Source organism: Plodia interpunctella, chromosome 5, assembly GCF_027563975.2.
Source record: "Plodia interpunctella isolate USDA-ARS_2022_Savannah chromosome 5, ilPloInte3.2, whole genome shotgun sequence".
Classification (NCBI taxonomy): domain Eukaryota; kingdom Metazoa; phylum Arthropoda; class Insecta; order Lepidoptera; family Pyralidae; genus Plodia; species Plodia interpunctella.
The window spans coordinates 9,992,749-10,013,038 of NC_071298.1; the positions used below are offsets into that span (position 1 = coordinate 9,992,749).

General features: G+C 33.8%; 1 protein-coding gene across 4 annotated transcripts in view; it reads right to left on the reverse strand.

The window, feature by feature from the left end:
• Positions 1–20,290, reverse strand: part of LOC128669698 (tenascin-like) — a 39,060-nt gene that overhangs the window by 1,324 nt on the left and 17,446 nt on the right. For 2 of the 4 annotated variants that reach the window (XM_053744751.2, XM_053744750.2), the window contains exons 2-7: positions 12,423–12,526; positions 2,310–2,444; positions 1,878–2,015; positions 1,346–1,490; positions 961–1,097; positions 299–495 (exon numbers count right to left, since the gene is read on the reverse strand). In XM_053744751.2, coding sequence (XP_053600726.1) covers positions 299–495; positions 961–1,097; positions 1,346–1,490; positions 1,878–2,015; positions 2,310–2,444; positions 12,423–12,477 — 807 coding nt within the window. In that variant the 5' untranslated portion in view covers positions 12,478–12,526. Of the gene's footprint in view, positions 1–298; positions 496–960; positions 1,098–1,345; positions 1,491–1,877; positions 2,016–2,309; positions 2,445–12,410; positions 12,527–20,290 lie in introns of all 4 variants that reach the window. The other 2 variants (XM_053744749.1, XM_053744748.2) reach the window with 1 other exon arrangement.

Consider the following 20,290-nt stretch of genomic DNA (forward strand, 5'->3'; position numbering starts at 1 on the left):
CACCTAAAATGAAAATAGGCTGGATACGTTGCCCGGAAGGAAGAATCTTATTGCAAGCGTCTCCTCGATTGGAAACCATGGGATCTAAAACGTCCTCGGGGAAGACCACAAATGCGGTGGAAAGACGACGTGAATTAGACAGCCGGGTCCAGGATCCAGAGAGCTCATTGTCGGAAGAGATGGAAAAGGTTGAAGCAGACCTACACCAATATGGTTGAGGAAGGCTAAAGAAGAGCAAAATCATGGCGACAGCTTGAACTTTACAATTTTGCACTTGCGGTGTTCCTATGTATCTTACCTCGTCTCTTCTGCACTCCTGTCCAGGCCGGCGTCTGTGCCAACACCTCTCGGGTTTACCCGCAGTATGAGCGCTGTACGAACACGAGCACACTCCTCCCAGACATAAGGCGGCGCCGGGAGATCGCGCATCCGGCGTGCCGGCTAGTGCGTCACATTGCACGTCATATATACAAGGATCGTTGAGTGCTTTCACAGCTGGAAGATAGACAAGCAAGTGTAAGTAACACAATATTTATAATTTAAGAAAAAAAACATACTTTATCAAACCACAGTGATATGACGTAGATAAGATTGTGTCCTTAATGTCAGATTTCTTAGTTCAAAACTTGAGTTTAACGTTTAAAATTTAGATTTTATTTACTAAGACTTAGGTCTTAGTAAATATGACGAAACACTATTCACATTCTTACTACTGATTATTTTAACAACAATTTTTTTGGGGTGAAGAGTCTCTATTGCGATAGATATCATCAATGGAATCGCCGTTTGCTGAAGCGTCACCAGTTGACAAGAAAATCTATTATAGGTAGGTAAACCTACTGTCACGCATAATTGAAAACAAAGTTTTAATTTACCAGGGTTCGTGGTCTTCCAAATCTCATAACCTAAACTACAAACCCTCAGAACAGTGAGAGAGAGTAAAAAGAAAACTATACTTACATTCAAGACAAGTTCTGGACTCATTGTGCGCCACCCAGTTGTCCCTGCACCGGCATATCCCTCGACATTCCAACCCTGAACCCGCACACTGCAATTCGTCTTCGCACTCCTCGTGAAGCACGGCATCTCGAACACACCTGGAAATTTGACATTTGAGTTTCTATCTTTTTTCATAACATTTTCCCGTTTTCTCCAGATGAGAAGATTATAATTGTCATCATATTGAGGAAAAGTGTAAAAGATATGCTGTGCCGATCCCTAAGGAATTGAGCAACATATTATGTACCTATTACATATAGGTACATAATATGTTGCTCAATTCGAGACTTCTTCACCAGTAGTTACGGCTTAGAGATCGACAAAGGGGCGGTTAGATATTTCGTACCTGGTACCATTGTCCCTTGGACTATACTGCAGTTGGCAAGTACAGTATCCCCTGACGCAGTAAGCCTGGCCAGCCTGAAGATCTGAGCCGGTCTGACTCGCCCATAAGAAACAATTCTGGTCCACCACACACCTCTCGCCGACCACTGAAAGAATAAAACATTGTTTAAGATTTCAGATGATCGATTCACATGTAGCAGTAGCATAGTAGAATCCGTGACTCTTCAGATTAAACGTGCTCACATAATTCTATTTAATTATTAAATTACGTAATGAAAATTGCTCATAGTTTTATACAAAAAGTGATGATGAAAGAAAACACAAAGAACCCAAAAAATATAAGGTCGGCAATGCGCACTGACAGAGATTCCGCCCCAGATAAAGTTCACAAGATAACAACAGCCTCATTTCCAAAGAGGGTCAGACAGGCGACCGGTCCTAAAATCATAGCGAAATTTTAATAATTATGACCCTGGGACTTCACAGCTTCGACTAAAACCAGGAGAACACGCGAGGATGACAGAGATACTTACATGCCGACTCGTAACACCTCTCGTCCTGCAAATGCGCGGTCCCGGCGCACGCGCAGGCCCCGTTAGCGCACTCTGAATGGACGCCGAGAGTGGAGTGACACTGGATGTGCTGGACACACTCCTCGCCAAAACGACCCTCTGGAAACAAAATTTAAAATAGTAGTAGCTTGGTGAAACATTCTGATATTCTAACTTCTAAATCAAACTTATCATCATCATATAGTTTACTATTTAGCAGACTAATTTATATCGCCAAAGCTGGCTGGTAAGGTGCTAAACTATAACAATCCCGGGATATTTAGAGGACCCATCTTTAAACATCATCATATGATGACACCTCAACCGATTTAGTCTGACCCTGGACCATGTAAATTGAAAAATATATATATATGTTTACCATGAGGATTTTATGGAGTTCTAAATTGAGTTTACCTTTCAAGCATCCTTTGTGGGTGCTATTGACGGCAGCATAAACGAACCCATCCTTGCAGACGCAGTAGCTGCCTTGTCTGCAGAAAGCGTTGTCCGGACAGTCCATGTCCACGTTGCAGACATTGCCGGTCCTCCCTGGAACAGGAACAGGAACAAGATAAATAAACTTACGTTTAATTTAAGTATTATGTTCAATGAGAACATACAAACTATATTTGCATTAATACATACAAACAAAAAATTAAAACGCTAAACAACAATTTAGACTCGCGTATAATTTTTGTTATTTCACTTGCTTTCAACACGCATCATTGTGGGGATTAAAATTATGTTTAGGCATAAAATTATGCTTAAATTATTATATTTTCAAATTAAAAATATGACAGATATATTTATTCGTCTCATCGACTGTGTTGTTTGCTAATTACTGATGCCAAATTTTATTCAAGTCACGTAAACACATATGATTTTAGCCGCAAAGTAATTGATGAAGTAAATAGTAAAATTTTATTAGCGTCAATAATTTAAAGGAGTACTTTATTTTTATGTGAATAAGTATTGTCAATGCAATTTACCAAACTTATTGTTCAACAGCGTTTCAAATCGATGACATAACTTCTATGAAATCTGCATTCTTTAGTGTGATGTAAGCGTACAATAAATGACGATTGTTGAATCGCTAATTTCTACTTACACAAAAAAGTTATCATCGTGTATTTTTTCTGTGTGCTCCGTAAGGGACATTGACACACGTGACATTGTGTCATTTAGAGCCCATAAACTAAAGAGATCTATTTTTTACAGACTAATCATCCAATAAAATTTATTTTCTCAATAGTTCAAAATTCGTGAGAAAGATCGACAAATACCAATCAATTAGGAAATCGCATGCGATCTATCAATTTATTCTAACCCACGCCAATAAAAGAAAGTATGTTTTTGTCTAAATTATCGTGAGATAGTCTTTCAGTTCTCTCACTTATCCGTTAAAATTGGTTTTAATTATTATTTTTACTAAAATCGAGATTCGATAGATGATATATTTACGCAACCAAAAAGTACCTAATGAATAAAGTAAGTAAAGAAAGGAATTAGTAAATGCGGTAAATCCAACAAAATCTGACTTCATGTTGTCAAGAAGCATACATGCGTGACATCTTAACGTTCGAAATGGAGAAGAAAATGTAGAAAAGCGGCCCCTGGGCTCCGAGCCTTAACATCTGCAGAAGAAACCACAAATGACAAAAAAAAATACTCCAATGACAGTAATAGAATAGTAGAATGACATAATGAATAGTAGTAGAATACTCTTCATAGTCGTATTCCTCATAGCTGAGTGAGTGATTCATGATCGTGGTCATTACGTGGAATGAAACACACATAACGACTTTCGTGGCATTATTAATTAATTTTCCATTGCCTTCTCAATTTCCTTCACCGGAAGCAAGTGGTAGTCGATGAAAACTACTACACATGAGTCAGATTGGTATACAAACTCATGTGGCACGAGTTGGATTCGAACCTGGGACCTATCGGTTCACAGGCGGGCATCTTAACCATTACACCACCGCCGAAGTGGAATATAGTAATAATATAATCACGTATAACAGTAGAATGACAGAAATAGCTACTCCTGCGTAAAGGTTACGCATCCACAAGGCTCCGGTAGATGACGTGTTTACCTACTATGAATCTATCTATGATAATCTACAACAAACAGTACGGCATAAATGTTTAGCAAGGGCTAATCTGCTTTTACTAGCTTTAGTCCAAGGTAACTTTATGTTTGTTCGTGAGTAACTATTTTGAAATCATAATATTAGATAATTTTCCGGAATCTATACCCATATTTCTTAAGGTTTTTCCCTGTTTATTTCTCAGCCGGCCCTCGGATCGGCTTCGCTACATTTTCGTCTACAATTCGCACGGTCGTCGCCGGCATCCCTAGTTATCATTGTCAGACCATTGGCCTATAGGTCAACCTACCGTACCTACAATACCGTTATATAAATAAATATATCAATATTAAGTTATTATCCCATAATACAAGACTTGAATTTACGCTCTGGGGTTAACTTAATCTATGTGATTTATCTCACACGTAAATTATCAGGTAAGTACTTATTTTTAAAGTTCACATGAAATAATGTTTGTTGTTTTTTTTTTAGTGGTGGTGGTCACGTGATTAATACTGTAACACGGGTGTGACTTTCTCAAAGACAAAACATTTAACGAAGCATTTTGACCGCAGTCATTAAGTACCGTCCTAAGAAAGAAACAAAGAAGAAAGAAAAATTATTTGCCATATTATATTTACACAACAAAAATACAAATACATGTCACGACGCGTCTCGTGGAGGCAGCAGGAGACTCGAGAGCTGGCAGCTTTTTTGCTCAGCGTATAAGCGATACAACGGGGCAGCGCTGCCAGTATACTAGGCACGTTGCCTCCCTGTGGCGCGTTGGAAGATTATTTTTATTTATAAAACGGCATTTTTGTATTTGTGGTTTTTAAAGTTTGAATAAATGTAGGATATTATTTTTAATACATATATATATAAATGGCAAATTGGTCTCCGCTCAGCACAATGTCGTGGCTTGAAACCACGACGCTGGTCTTCCGCGGATGCCATAAAATAAAATAATTAAAAAAAATAAACACAAACAATGTACTTAATTAAAATGGGGCCGCAAAAGAACTAATTATAATGTACAATTTTAATACCATTAAAAGCTCAAAAATATTTTATTTTTATTACAATGTTAAAAATTTAAGAGTTAAGATTGGTGCTGCAAAGATAATGATTTTTGAACTCCTAAAATATATTTCTTGAAATTAACATTGAATGAATTTACCGATACTGAGTTTCTGATGGGTGCTGTATGCATATTTTGTAACTACCACGAAAAGCAGCAGTTTTGTGCTTGGGATAGATTAACCAGTTAGGGTCACGTGCCAACGACCCAACGAATGGCTAAACTTAAGTTTATTAAACAGATAGGTTGAACTTCTAATTTTAATGATACCAAATAGTAATGAAGCAAAATACAACTTATGCCGGGATTCCATGTTGAGGAGGACATTTCTATTTATATATGGAGTAATGTGAGTTCTACGAGGAATTACAAAACAATATCGAGCACATGAGTTTTGAATCCGTTGTATCAATTTCTTTGCACGAGCCAGTTGACAATTGCCTGTTGCCCCATCTGCGTAGTTCAGTTTCGATAGAATAAGCGTCTCACAAAGATAGATTCTTAATTCCACGCTAAGGTACTCCCGAATTCGATAGAGAACTTTAACACGGCAAAAACAATTTTTTACAACATCAGCCCACATACTTTTCAAATTTCAAATTACTAGTCAATTTGAACAACAAGATTTGTAGCATCACTGACTTGCATCTGAATCTGTGCATTTTAAAAAAATTAAACAAGCTGATTGGTTTCTAACGTCAGAAGTCTGAGTTTGGGAGCTTATAAGACGAGATATTTCGTTTTGACTGGATTCAAAACCAGACCATTTAATACATCTGACCACTCAACTACATGATTTAAATCCACATTTATTTTATTAACCGCCGTCCTTTAAAATACCCTTTCAATTTCTTTTACAAATTATGTATTTACGATGTACCTATAAATATGTATAATGTAGAAATGTAACAATTATGAAAATAAAGTGATTTTATTTATTTAAAATCAAATATTGATAACATTTTAGTGATTCTTATCATTCTCACTCTTATTAAAATTTTCTTACTGTCTTATTCTACTTCAAATTCGTCGCAGAAATCCGTCGAGCGAGTCAAATCGATTCCTTGATTGAGCCCGATGTCTCCTATTGTGAATCGTTTCGTTGTCACTGTAACGGTATCTTGAAAATTGTGACCACAATCGAGTGGTTTTGTGCAATGGACGTTCAGCCTAATGTAACTACCTTTCAATTGTAATTCGAAAATTAGATAGATATTCACGATTTAAAAAATGTATCAAAATAAGTTTTTTTTTATATACAAAAATATCATTTTTGACACGAACTTTTATTGTTGTCAGAGAGATTGCATTCAATGTGTGACAAAATTGTCATGTCCATACAGTAAACAGTTGATGAGTTTCAACGTCTGGAGCCTATTCCTGGGTGCACCATCTGGTCATGCTTAATATGGTCATAATAATGCATTGTCATCCAAACGAAAACGTATTTACAAAAATTGGTTGAAGATCTTCATAACATGCATTAGTTTTATCCTGAATTCTAAACCGAATTAGTGGAAATAAAAATATAATTACTTTAATAGTCGAAACATTCGATAAAACTAATAAGAATCATTCAAACCTCTCCCTGTTACCACCAGTAACGACCATTATTACCATAACACAATAGACCTCACTTCTTACAATTATATTACGCAATTGACACATCTCAATGCAATCGAAATTTTAAGATCAATCAATTGTAAGACAAATTTGAACAATACAGAAGTAATTCGTACAAAGGATCCGGTCACATCTACATTTAAAAAATAATAATCGTTTCTTTTTTCTATTCTTCTTTTCTATAAATCAGGTTTCACTAAACCGAATCTATTAGCAGATAACATGAAAAGCAACGTTTGTATGGAACAGTTTTTCAGAAAGTCATCCCTTAATAACTTTTTAACCTTTCGTGCATACCTAAGTCATGACGACCTCGGTGGCGCAGTGGTAAAGCGCTTCCCCGGTCGGGTCATGATGAAAAATGATATTTTTCTGATTGGCCTAGGTCTTAGATGTTTATCTATATATGTATTTGTTATAAAATATAGTATCGTTGAGTTAGTATCCCATAACACAAGTCTTGAACTTACTTTGGGGCTAATTCAATCTGTGTGATTTGTCCTAATATATAATATAATTTTATGCGCGCAAATTTGTAACTTTTTCCAGTAGAATATCCGTTTTGAGTTATTTATTAAGTACCTACTTAAGTATTATAAATATGTTTATTACAATGTGGATAAGCCCTTACAGAGTCGTGAGTTGACGATCTCTCGAACAATGGAATCAAATTGGAGTACATACATTTTGAAGTCACATCGATGGGAATGACCTATTATTATTCGGAAATTATGAATAATTTATACAAAATTACAATGTTTATCTTGGTAAAAATTACAATCTTTCCTTTGTTTTTTTCCTTTATAATTGAAGAAGGGAATGATTTTACATTATGACATTTTTGGACAATTAACTTTACAAAGAAAATAAAATTTTTCCACTGACTTGATTTGAAATTTGAAACTGGAAAATAAGGAAATTCTCACAACGCGGCGCTGTACATATATTATTTACTATAATATATATATTTTTTGACGTCTTGTATCAATTAAATTAATATACAGTTAAGCAAATTAAACTCTAAATTGATAAAATTTATCATCTTGTGTGTGAATTTTGTATCTTTACCACTATCGTTATATTAATCATCTTGTGTCTTTACATTCCAACTACCACGACCCTTAGCCATGGCTCCATGGAAGTATGGAGGAGGAAACAAATTAACAAATGTTTGATAAAAATTAAATGACTATTTTAACAGCGCATCTTTATATCATGTCACAATAACTTCACTAACCAACTAAAAAGCTTCTAACACGAAAACGTGAATAAACTACGATTCAAGATAAACCCACGCAAAGTCTGAGGTCGTAACTAGTGCGATCATTATCCGGCTTCAAAGGGTCCGACACGGTAATGGCTAGCCGTGAGCCGTGATTGAGATTCGCCCTGGGAGAAATACACTTTTGTTTTTAATTGGCGTCATTTTAAACTTTGTTCTCTGCATGTTATAGCCACACGGAATTTTAAATATATAGGGGACTTTGTATTCCAGTCACCAGTATTGAATTGGGCCTACGTGTTGCGTCATGGCCCATTATACTCCAGCTAGGAAAGCGAAGAGTGGGACAAAAGATGTCTTGGCTCAAAAACATCAGACTGCGGACGAGAATGCTGGATAAAGACTGAATTAAATGCCGGCTAAACACTATCGTCGAACTCAGACAAATCCCAACGCGAATGCATAGTTTGTATGAGAGCTTTTATTTACAACAAGGAAAACCTGCAATGTACATTAAATTCGCAATTGAAATTTGCCATGAAAATTGGTGGATTGAGCCGTTCATTTATAAGCTCGTCATAGGTGCAGTATCTCTCTCATGTCAGCGTTTTTCGGTTTCTTCCTTAGCCTTAGACCGTCGGTGTCCAGTGTCCGCATTCATTTTCTCTACTTCAGATGATCTTCAGCATCGTTCGTAGTTAGACTAATGGCACGCGTATCATCCTTGAAGACAAACCTACTTGTTGGGTTCAGTATATATTTACCTACGTAATTCCATTGTTGTCATGGTAAATATTTCCTTTAGGAAAACACTCGTTTTATAACACCCACGCCACTTCTGTCAGATAGAGCACAAACAATGGAACAATACTCATAGCAACTTAATAAATATGCGTGTTTGCTATTTCTGTTTGTTTACTTATTTTACGCCTCCGCTTCATATTCGCCTGTGATCGCCGAACATATCGCCTGTGATCGCCGAGCGAGGTCTCCGTTTCAGCTTGGCCAAAATTGCTTGTTGTATTTCTGTGTGTTCGATCCTCTAATGGTCGCATTTCTCAATCGATTCCCGTCAAATTTTAGGAGCAGGTTCGATAATACCTTGAAATATTTGATGTGATTTAAGATATTTGATTCGAAGTAGGTATTCGCGTAGATATGTGTTTAGATATTCGCATAGACACAAGACGGAAAGAAATTAACTTTCTGGAATTTCCTGTTATAAAAGTATAACTCATCACATCTAGGAAAAACTAGACGATGTCATGGCAGGTTTATTCCGCATAGCTAGAATGCTTGCTTCGCGGTCAGCTGTTTCCTATCCCCGTGGTAATCGCGATTTACACAATTGCGACTCGATTCTGCTGGGTATCGAGTCGAAACAAATCGGTTGTAGAGTTGTCGAATCATCAAAATTTATCATATTTTTAAACTCGAATTCGATTTGGTATATAAATGTTATTCGTATCGTGGCTCGGATTCACTACTACAACTCTGACTGTCCAGTTTTCAATATACAATATTTTCTTTATTTTATATTTGAGTAGGTTTGTTTGTTTTAAATAACTTCATTACACAATATAATACAAAAAGAAAGACAGAAATTAAATAATAATTTTATAGAAATAAAAGAATAATTTTATAGGCAGGGATTGAATATGTTATAATTAATTACTTATTTAAAATGCACGAAATATTAAACTCTTTAACTGTAACTACTCAGTTCTCGCACGGCCCGATCAGACTATGATCCTATTGTTGTACAATTGTTTTTATTATCTCCTGACTCGAAGGGTACCTACTTAAATTTTTTAAAATTTCAATAAATTTATATAAAAAAAATTTGATAACGTTTGTTGATCACAAATCAATATTTAAATGTCTAAGTGTCATTTCTCACGTAATTTCTAATTTTTATTCAACGTAATGTGAAAACCCCATCGCAGCAGGTGCAATGTAACGGTCCTCGATTTCGGGTTGCACAGTATAATCGATCGGCGCAGACGCATAAATTAGTGTTAGAGTTAAATGTCAACTCAGATTTCTAGTGGCCCACATCGGATAGTATTATATTAACTTTACTGGTCTTATTTAAAAACTACTTACTTACTCCTCTGGTTCATTGACCCCAAAGTATATCTTGGCGTCGAGAGAGCGCCATACTAATATTATAAAGAGAAAATATTTGTATTTCTGTTTGTAATGAATAAAATTAAAAACTACTGGGCCGATTTTGATGAAATTTGACACAGAGATAGACGAAACCTTTTGGAGTGACATAGGCTACATTTTTTTCTTATGGTTTTACCCGAGCGAAGCTAGGACGGACCTCTAGTCTTTTACAAAAGCTAGTCTTTGTCTTTTAAAATTTTCGACGTCACTGCGTTTCCATCGATCGTAAGAGGTTAAACTCTGTGTGTACAAGATTTCATGTTTTCGCATTTTTAACGTGAAGTTAATTCTCTTTTCTATATCTATGTTTTGTTTGTTTTCTGTCAATCCTCTCGATCTCGATCGAACTTTAAAAAGTAACAAATTTAAATTGTAATGTTTAATGGATGGATGTTGGATCTCAGATTAAAAAAAAACTACATAGAATAATCACTATGTTAACCAAGACCATTAGAATAACATGTCTAATATATTTAAGTAATGTGTCCTTGGATCTCAGATTTAAAAAAAACTACATAGAATAACCACTATGTTAACCAAGACCATTAGAATAACATGTCTAATATATTTACGCAATGTGTCCTCATTTTTCTAATTTACAACGCCTTATCAGTCATACGTCTTGTTGCTAATCCCATCATCTCTTATCAGAAACCTTTTTTATTAGGCTAATTAATTTACTCATTTAGGATGACAAAGGTGTTATTACAGCAGGATTCAAGGTTGATCAACTATGTATTTTTTATTCAAGGATTCCTTTCTAATAATTCAGTGAAAATATTTATTTGAAACTGTTGAGAATTATCTTCAGGGGACATCGGAGCTTATTTAGAGAATTTCCATTTACTCTTAAAAAAAGAAACGGAAATACAAAATTTTGTATTAGTCATTAAGGCACTGGCCTTATGCCTACTGATAGTTTGTAGCTTTTTGAGATATTATCGTATGTTATGAAACTGGAAAAAGTGCCTGTGAAGGTTTAATCCTATTAATATCGTAATTATAAATGCGAAAGTTCGTTAAAAAATTAAAAAATAAAATGCGTAGGTTGTAATGTGTGTGTTACACTTTCACGCAACATCTATCGGACCGATTGTTATGACATTTGGTACACGGGCAGAGCAGAATATAACCGGGAATAACAACCCTATGTGTTATTCCAGGTTATATTCTGTTCTGTCCGTGTACCAAATTTCATAACAATCGGTCCGCTTTTTATCCCGAAATTCTCAGAAAAATTGATAAAATACTAAATTTCTTTCATAAAAATAAACGGTTATTCTTTTAAACAATTGTATTCTTTAGTTAAATTCTTCAATAACGCTACCGTTATCTCTTAAAAATCGGTGATTTTCGATTTTCAAAACAATTATATAAATGAAAAATAAATATAAATATACTATCATATTTTTATATTTTTCGAAGTCACATAACCAAACAACTTTTATAATTTAAGGTCACGCATTCTAGAATGTACTAAATATAATTTACACGTGAAGACTTGAAGTATTTTATTATTTTCATGAATGTTTTATTTCTATTGATTGACATTTACGTAAATATATATGTATAATTAATAATATAATTTATCAATAAATAAGAAGAAAAAATTAAATAAAATAATTAAAGAAATTAAAAATTATACATAAGTTTGAGTTACGTAATAGCTTTGTACAATCGCAAACGAAACACAATACGAAAACATTATAAATGTTTTCGATGAGAGAAGTGTCCTTTTACACTTAATGTAGTTTAGTTGATAGATGCGTGGGAAATATAAGATCAAAATAACAATGCAATGATAAAATCATTGAGACGGATTGAAATTTACAAAATTTTATCCATCCTGATTAAACCACTTTCATTACAGTAACTCATATGAAGATTAATATATATGTATTGAAAAAATAGTTTAATGGAGCATTATGGTAGAGTGGGTGAGTTTTCGAAGATACTCATTATTTTAGTTTGAAAAAATTTTTTTTTGTTATTTTAGTTTTATCCAAACTTTGATGATTAAGAACCATATATGTTGAATGTAACAATAAAATGTTAATACAATTCTAAACAATTTTACATGTATTTACTAAGAAAAACGTACAAATAACAATAAATTAAAAAAAAGACTTTTGTATTCAATTGCACAAAAAATTGGTTACACACACAAATTAGTAACTATTATTATCGTTTCAGGGAAATTAAAAAAAAAACAAATATTAAAACTAAAAGAAAAAAAAATTAAAGAATGGCATTAATAATTTAGTATGCATGATCCGTGCAGCGATGAAATTCGACCTAGCTTCAAATGGTGCAAAAAAAAAACTTACGTTTTTCAGGACCTTGCGCGACTGTTAATCCTAGGACCGCAAGCAAACACCATCCAAAGGTCCCCATTTTGGCACCAGGTTTCAGGACTTCACGGAGACACCACCACACACCAAGTCTGCAAAGAAAAAATGTCTATAGAATAGAAGCGTACGTAGTATGTGTTTTAGATAAGATAAAAGAGATAAAATTATCTAGTCGTGATTAATTGACTAGGAAAAATACTTAAGTCACGCGCTAAAGGGACGTAAAAAATTAAAATTATCTCTAAGGTTGGACAGATGGTTTAGTTTCGCTGAACATGTTTTGTTAGATAAAATTGTTTTTGTTAAACGTTTTTTATTTTCATGTTTGGATAGCACTTTTGTGACTGACAGTACTGTCACCGATATTATCAAAGATCTTTTTTATATCTTTGTCATAGATTTTACCATACTCCCAGTACCTATGTTGAGTTGAGTTTATTTCCCGGCTTAGCTAGGGTAAAACAATAATAAAAAAGCCTACGTTACTACTAAAGTTTTCGTCTATATCTGTGGCAAATTTCATCAAAATCGATCCAGTAGCTTTTGAGTTTCAGTGTGGATCTTGCATCATATTTTAAACTACTTAAAGTAATTGCGAGACTTGAACCCTAAATCAAACAATTGTTGAAAAAAACCATTATCTAAAATTACCAAAAAAAGAAAGTATTCTATTCGGTCTACTGATTGACGACCGACTGACGGACGGACAGACAGACAATGTTTTCACACGCGGTGCAGTGTTGCGAACAGACACTGTACGATGTTGTACTTTGGTACAGTCAGCTTCATATTTTTTACTCGATTGCCCAAAAATACTTAGGTATGTTTTTTTTATTTATTTTAGACTACTCTAATTCAACCGTATCGTACTAATATTATAAACGCGAAAGTTTGTGAGGATGTATGTGTGTATGTTTGTTACTCTTTCATGCAAAATCTACCGGACGGATAGTTACGAAATTTGGTACACGGGTAGAGAACCTGGAATAACACATAGGATACCTTTTATTCCGAAATTACCATCGAAGCCACGGGGCGAAGCTAATATTATAATAATTAAGTATTTAAATGTAAGTTAATACATCGTGGTAACAGATAGTGGCTGAAGTATATGATATACCTTTTAAGTATACGATATACCTTTTAAGTATACGATATACCTTTTAAGTATACGATATACCTTTGTGAGGAGACTTTCATAGAATACTATATAGAATACTGTATTAGAATATTATACTTTGACAATTTACTTTATTTTAATTTACAATAAAAACACAGTAATACGGTAATATTCTAGATTATTATTGTAGATCATAAAATAAATAATACAATTTTTTTTTTCAGTTTATAAAAAAAGTTTAAATTAATATAATTTGATCATTATGTTTTTACTCTTACATTTTAGGGTTTAAAACCGGTAAGAAGGACATACATTTATTTATTCTAACTTTATTTACCAAAATTGGTGCAATAGGCGGACTTAACGCTAAAAGCATTCTCTACCAGTCAACCTTAGGGAAAAACAGAAAGACTAAAGCGATAGGTGTTTGCGATTGAATAAAAGTCCATACATAGAATACATAGAATACATACAATAGGTACATAAATAAAATACAAAGTATACCTACATAAAATTTAATACAAACATAAATATATACGTAGACACATACAAATATTACAATTCCAATATCATCTCAAAAAATAACAGTTCGCGCGGGAAATTCAGTTCAGTAGTTCAGAATTTAATAGATATCGTAGCCGACTGTACCACAACAAATATCATTGCGGGTTTACATGGTAAATTAGTGTAGTTACATGAAATTTTGGTGGGCAACCAGCCGTGATAAATGGCTATGTTTTTATTGCCATGCTAAGTGATTGTTAAGTGTTATTTAGAGGGAGGGATACATTATATTTTTACTACTCAGGTCCGATTCAGTGTGACGGCTGGTGGCTTACGCTGACGTCCGCGACGGACGGTAAAATGCATGTAGCGGATAGCACTTCGCGTCGCGGACGGCACCGCATCGCACTGAACGGCTGGTATGGGCTACATGCATTTTATCGTCCGTCGTGGGCGTTCGCGTAAATCATTAAAGATTCGGATTAAAGATACCCTATGTCCTTTTCCATACTTCAAACTACATGTTTGCAAAATTTCAAGAAGATTGGTTGAGTAGATAGAGCGTGAAGTTGTTTGTTACCTAACAAACAAATAAATAAACTTACATTCGCATTTATAATATTTTAGGATTAGAATGCTGAAATACGCTTCAATGGCATGTGGTTTCCGCCCTAGAATCACTGTATATTCCCGTGGAACGCGTTTGAAGAAGTGACTAAAGGATAAAAGGCCTTATCAGCTAAGTTACAACAGCATTCACAAAGAGGGTTGCAGAAAGGCGACCGGTAAAATTTGAGCCGAATTGTCAAGATTTTAATGTACATTTTTAGTATGATGTGACTAAAGGATATAAGGCCTTATCAACTAAGCTACAACAGCATTCACAAAGAGGGTTGACGTCAGGCAAACCTGAGCAGAATTATCAAGATTTTAATGTACATTTTTAGGGGGCCGGGCTTTTGAAAGATCGATAATCGTCAATGCCACATGACCAGAAATAGACGACGATCGAATTCTGAATCGATTATCAATTATGTTATTTATTTTAATAGAATGTGTGTATTAGATATTCATTTCAAAAGTCTATTATTGTACCAATGATCTGACAACTAGGGATGCCGACGACGACCGTGCGAAGTAAAGACGAAAAAATTGTAAAGCGCAACCTGCGGCTACCACGAAACATTAAACACGTCATTGCGTCCACACGTTCTTTTTTTTACACGATGCGTATAGTAGACGAAATGAGAGAATGATAAAGAATGTGGACGTTACTAACGTGCTACGTGTTTATAAGTTCGTGGTAGGTTTTCTGGGCGCCGACACTCAACGGCTGAGGAAGGAACCGGGAAAACGCTGAGATGAGAGAGAGAGACAAGAACAAATAAATAAATATATTAGGACAAATCACACAGATTGAGCTAGCGCCAAAGTAAGTTTGAGACTTGTGTTATGGGATACTAATTCAACGATACTATATTTTATAACAAATACATATAACAAATACATATATTTTATCCAATATCCAATCAGAAAAATATCATTTTAAATCATGACCCGGGAACAGAACCCAGGACCACTCGGTTCAGAGGCAAGCACTTTACCACTGCGCCACCGAGGTCGTCGTGAGAGAGTGCCATAATACCCATAATTATTGTCAATTGACGTATTTGGAGAAAAGGCTGCGGTGAAGTTTGTTGTGCCGCTTCTTCTTCAGCTGCGCTTTGGAAGCCGGCAGTAGACTTAGTTTAGAGTAAATTTTTGACGTCAATAAGTGATGTATATCATGCTAAATTGAATAAAGAATTTTGAATTTATTTTAAATAGAGATTCACGAGAAAGCTATTCAGATTACCAAAATTCCCGGCTAATTTCCAGCTGAAAATATGCATGATTAATAAAAATAAACAATTACATTCACGTAGAAAAAGTCATTGCTACTTTTCTGTATGTAACAGAATATCGACTAGAAAGACCAGTTATATCGAATTTAACCTATCGTTATTAGTCAAACGTGACTTAACAAGTTATTCACAATCGTATCGGTGTATCGATATAACATCGATGCAACGCTGTGATATCGATTTAATATTGAATTGTATGACTATAGATTTTGGAAGGTGAAGTGAGGTGTGTGTTTTCCGTCCTAGTATACGACCATCGAATACCCCAAACTAGACTGTATAAAGAATTCTTCACAAAATCTAGTTATAACGTGTGCTACTAACAGCGAAACAAATAACATCATGTCATTTTTCAACGTCTCACGAAGTTTTCAGTCACCAAAACCGTGATATCCTAACGTATATTATAAATGCGAAAGTAAGTTTGTTTGTTACTTATTCACGCTCTATCTACTCAACCAATCTTCTTGAAATTTTGTATACATGTAGTTGGGAGTATGGAGAAGGACATAAGGTAAGGGCAAAAACTAGTTGTATTATGAAATGTAACAAAAACTGTAACAATGCATAAACTTTCTTAACGAAATATTACGAAATACTAAAGTCTTCTAAAGGTACCAATCCATTCATATGTACTAATAATTGAATCAAAACATGCAATTCAGATCTCAAGAAACATTGAGGCAATATAATTCAGTATCAGCGTATAATGTCAATGTATGGAAGTGTCAAAATTGAAAAATTTATGCAAAATTGAAATTCATAACTATTTTTTACATTACTATTAAGTATAAAAGAAACACCGCAGGATTTTGATTTTGATTAAATTTGGTACGCAATATATTTAAAGACATTCAAAAAAGGCTACTTAAAAAAAAAAACATTCCCCAAATAACTATAATGGGGGGGTGAAAGTCAAAGAAATTCACGCGTTCGCAACCGCGAGCAAAAGCTAGTTATGAAATAATTCATTTCATTAGCCAATCGAAGAGGGGCTACTTAACTCGACAATATTAAGGAGAACAATTTTTTCAACGTGTTTGTAGTTCAACATCTTTGTATTTATTACCTATCTGTTATGTCTTCTTAAAAAAATCATTCAGTACGTGTCTATGGAACTGTAGTTCAAACCTTTTTGCTTTTACAATGTATCTGTAACATCGTGACTGAACTTCTCACTGACCCGGGGGGCAGGCACGTCGGCACGTAGTATAAAAAGATAAACTTGTATAAAAAAGATAAGTAAGAAAGATTGTACGTTGGTGTGATGAAAGCGTGAGGATTGATTAGTAGATGAGTTGAAGTTTTGTGTGTGCGTTAAATCAATTAGGTTTTTCGAGTACTAAATGTTTCAATTTCTGAATGTGATGTGAGAGGTTATATTATTTTTTTTTGATTGACTCTGTGCTTTAATCAAGTTTGTATTGAAGCTACATATAGGTATATCTAAAAATAATAGCCAAAAGCATCAATACCTTTAGCATTTGCCACAATTTATTTATATTATCAACTTAATAGATAACAATTTAAACAACATATGCTGAGCTGGGTCCTTTTCAAATTGCGAGCTCAATGTAAAGTTTTTTTTTTTTATTACCTAGTTTTATTTTTTATATATGGCTTGTGTTTGTTTTTTGAATAAGTTAATTTGAATTTGATGTTTATTTGTTAGACAAATAAAAAAAATTAAATAAAATGATTTTAATATATTAATTTCGCTACAACTTTTGAACGGCTGAATAGATTCTCATGAAACATGGCTGAAAACACTCGGGATAAAATTATCTATGATACAAAAAAAACTAAACGAACATCGGGTTCACCCGTTTGGGAAGACAGATACACAGACAGACACGTTAAACTTATAACAACCCTCTTTTTGGATGATTGATTGATGATGAATGGATTTCTTGAGTGATAATGGAGCTAAAATTTTGTAAAATAACCAGTATATTTTATTTTGTTACTTTTCAAATACTTAAAATGAAAACTGAATGGAAAGATAGCATATATACCTGCGTTTGCTCATAAATTATTGCTATGATATCTCGGGTTATAAGCTAAATATCGCGACGAATACCATATAACAGTGAAAACCGTATCAAATTCCATCCAGTGATTTTTGCGTGATGCGCGTACAAAGACAGACAGACAAAAATATTTTAAAAAAATTGTTTAGGTTTGTATTGGTTTCATAAAAACCGTCATAATTTTTTTTCTTTACTATCTCCTATGCCTACTGATGATATAGCCTACTTATAAATATATTATATTTATATAGATATAGATAAAGTAAGTACCACAAATATAAGATTACTTTTAATTAGAGTTCAAAAATCTTTTATATTTGTCAAAAAAAAATTACTTTCATTATGTGTACACAAGTTCACATCACAAACAAAACAAATTTTTATTATTTTTGCTTGCAGTTCAGTGAGATGAGGTGTCAATGAACCGCAAACGAAAATTACGTTGACATCATTTAGCCTTTATCTGATGACACGGTTCTTACCTTCCAGTGTCTAATAACTGTTTACCATGGAATTAGCAGGTACTCAGTACGTAGTACTGTAACGCCACGAACCTCTTTAATCACATCGCGTCCGCGCCGGCAAGATATTTATTTCTTTCATTCTAAATTCAAAATTTTAAATTATTGTTCCACTTGATATTTTTGAAATCACATTTTGATTGATTCATTACCATAACGATATCGGCACGTACCACAGTACGGTATAATAATAAAATATAAAATATATATAATAAAATATCTTAAATTATTTATAGACCCTTGAAGGGTACGTGTTTTAATATGTTTCGGAAAAGTGTTCTAAATTTTACAGTGATTTAGTGCTATATATTTTTTTTATTGTTTACAGGTCTGTATTTTACTTATTAATTATATTATTATACAACTGTCTGCCTTTGCCTATCAACCCTACCTGAGATTACCCTACCACCTAACAGTACTTATTAAATCCATGCTGTTTACAACTGAATTATAAATGCGCAATGGTGTCAAATCAAATCAAATCAATCATTTATTTGTCAGAATACAGATACAATCAGGTGGTCATGATATATATAGAACATGCATTCTGCCTTATAGGCGTACAAATATTTAAGTCAATTAATAAAACTGACAATAATACTAAAAAAAATAATAATAATATAATAAGAATATCAATAATACCTCAAATTAAATAAAATAAAATCAATTTAAAATTAAAGTGTCAGTAATAACAATGTCAATAAAAATAATATCTCAAAACAAATAAAGTCTAATTAAAATGTATATTGAGATTTGACAACTCAGAGATAGACAGGATTAAGATTTCAAGGGAGTAATAAAGTCTTGATTCCCAATTTGCAACATCGTAAAGATATAAGATATATTTGACCGATCGAGCGAAGAGAGCGAGATCTAAAATGGGGCAAAAATACATTTTTGTATGTATGTTTGGTTGTGTGTAACGCGATAACTTTCCAACCGTTGTTCCGATTTTGATGAAATTCAAAAGTTATGCCAATAGAATTTTTAGGTTCGTGGGGCATCAAAATGAATGAAATATTCACAATTCTGTAAAAATTAATTGTGTAGTCGAGGTTTATGTTTGCAGCGAACAACTAGTTATTTTGCAAAACACAAATTTTATTGAGTTGCGAATATTTGAAATCCCTGGAAGGCTATTCCGACATGATTCTTTCGTCTTGTCTTCTGTATTTTATATAACTATTACAATTGCTGGTAGGCAATTCAAATTTGCTGTCATTTCGGCAAGGCAGTCATTGACGAAAGGTGCGGTGCAACTTACGAAGTAAAAGCTAATCCTAATTAATATTATATCCTAATATATAATATTAATTATTATAATTATAAATATTATAAATAAGTTTGTTTTTTACCTCTTCAAGCTCGATCTACTCAACCGATCTTAATGAAAATTTGCATACGTGTAGTTTGAAGTATGGAGATGGACATAAGGTGTCCCCGTGAGAAATTTACGCGGGCGAAGTCGCGGGCAAAAGCTATACCTATACATAAAAAAAAATACCGCCTCGAGGCTCCAGCCTAGTCAGCCTTCTGGTAAATCCATTGATTATAAATTAATTAAGCCGGTTGCTTTGATTCATTGAAATTTATTTGGTGTCAATGCTTTTAAACTTTCACGTTGCTAAATTCTAATATTAAACGTTGGTATTAAACGCGTACATACCTTTTTTAATCGTCTATTTATAAATTTTTCGCCGTCGAGACGTCTGGGATATATATTATATATAAAAAGATATGTGCGCGTTTAATACCTGTCGTTTAATTAATTATTTGT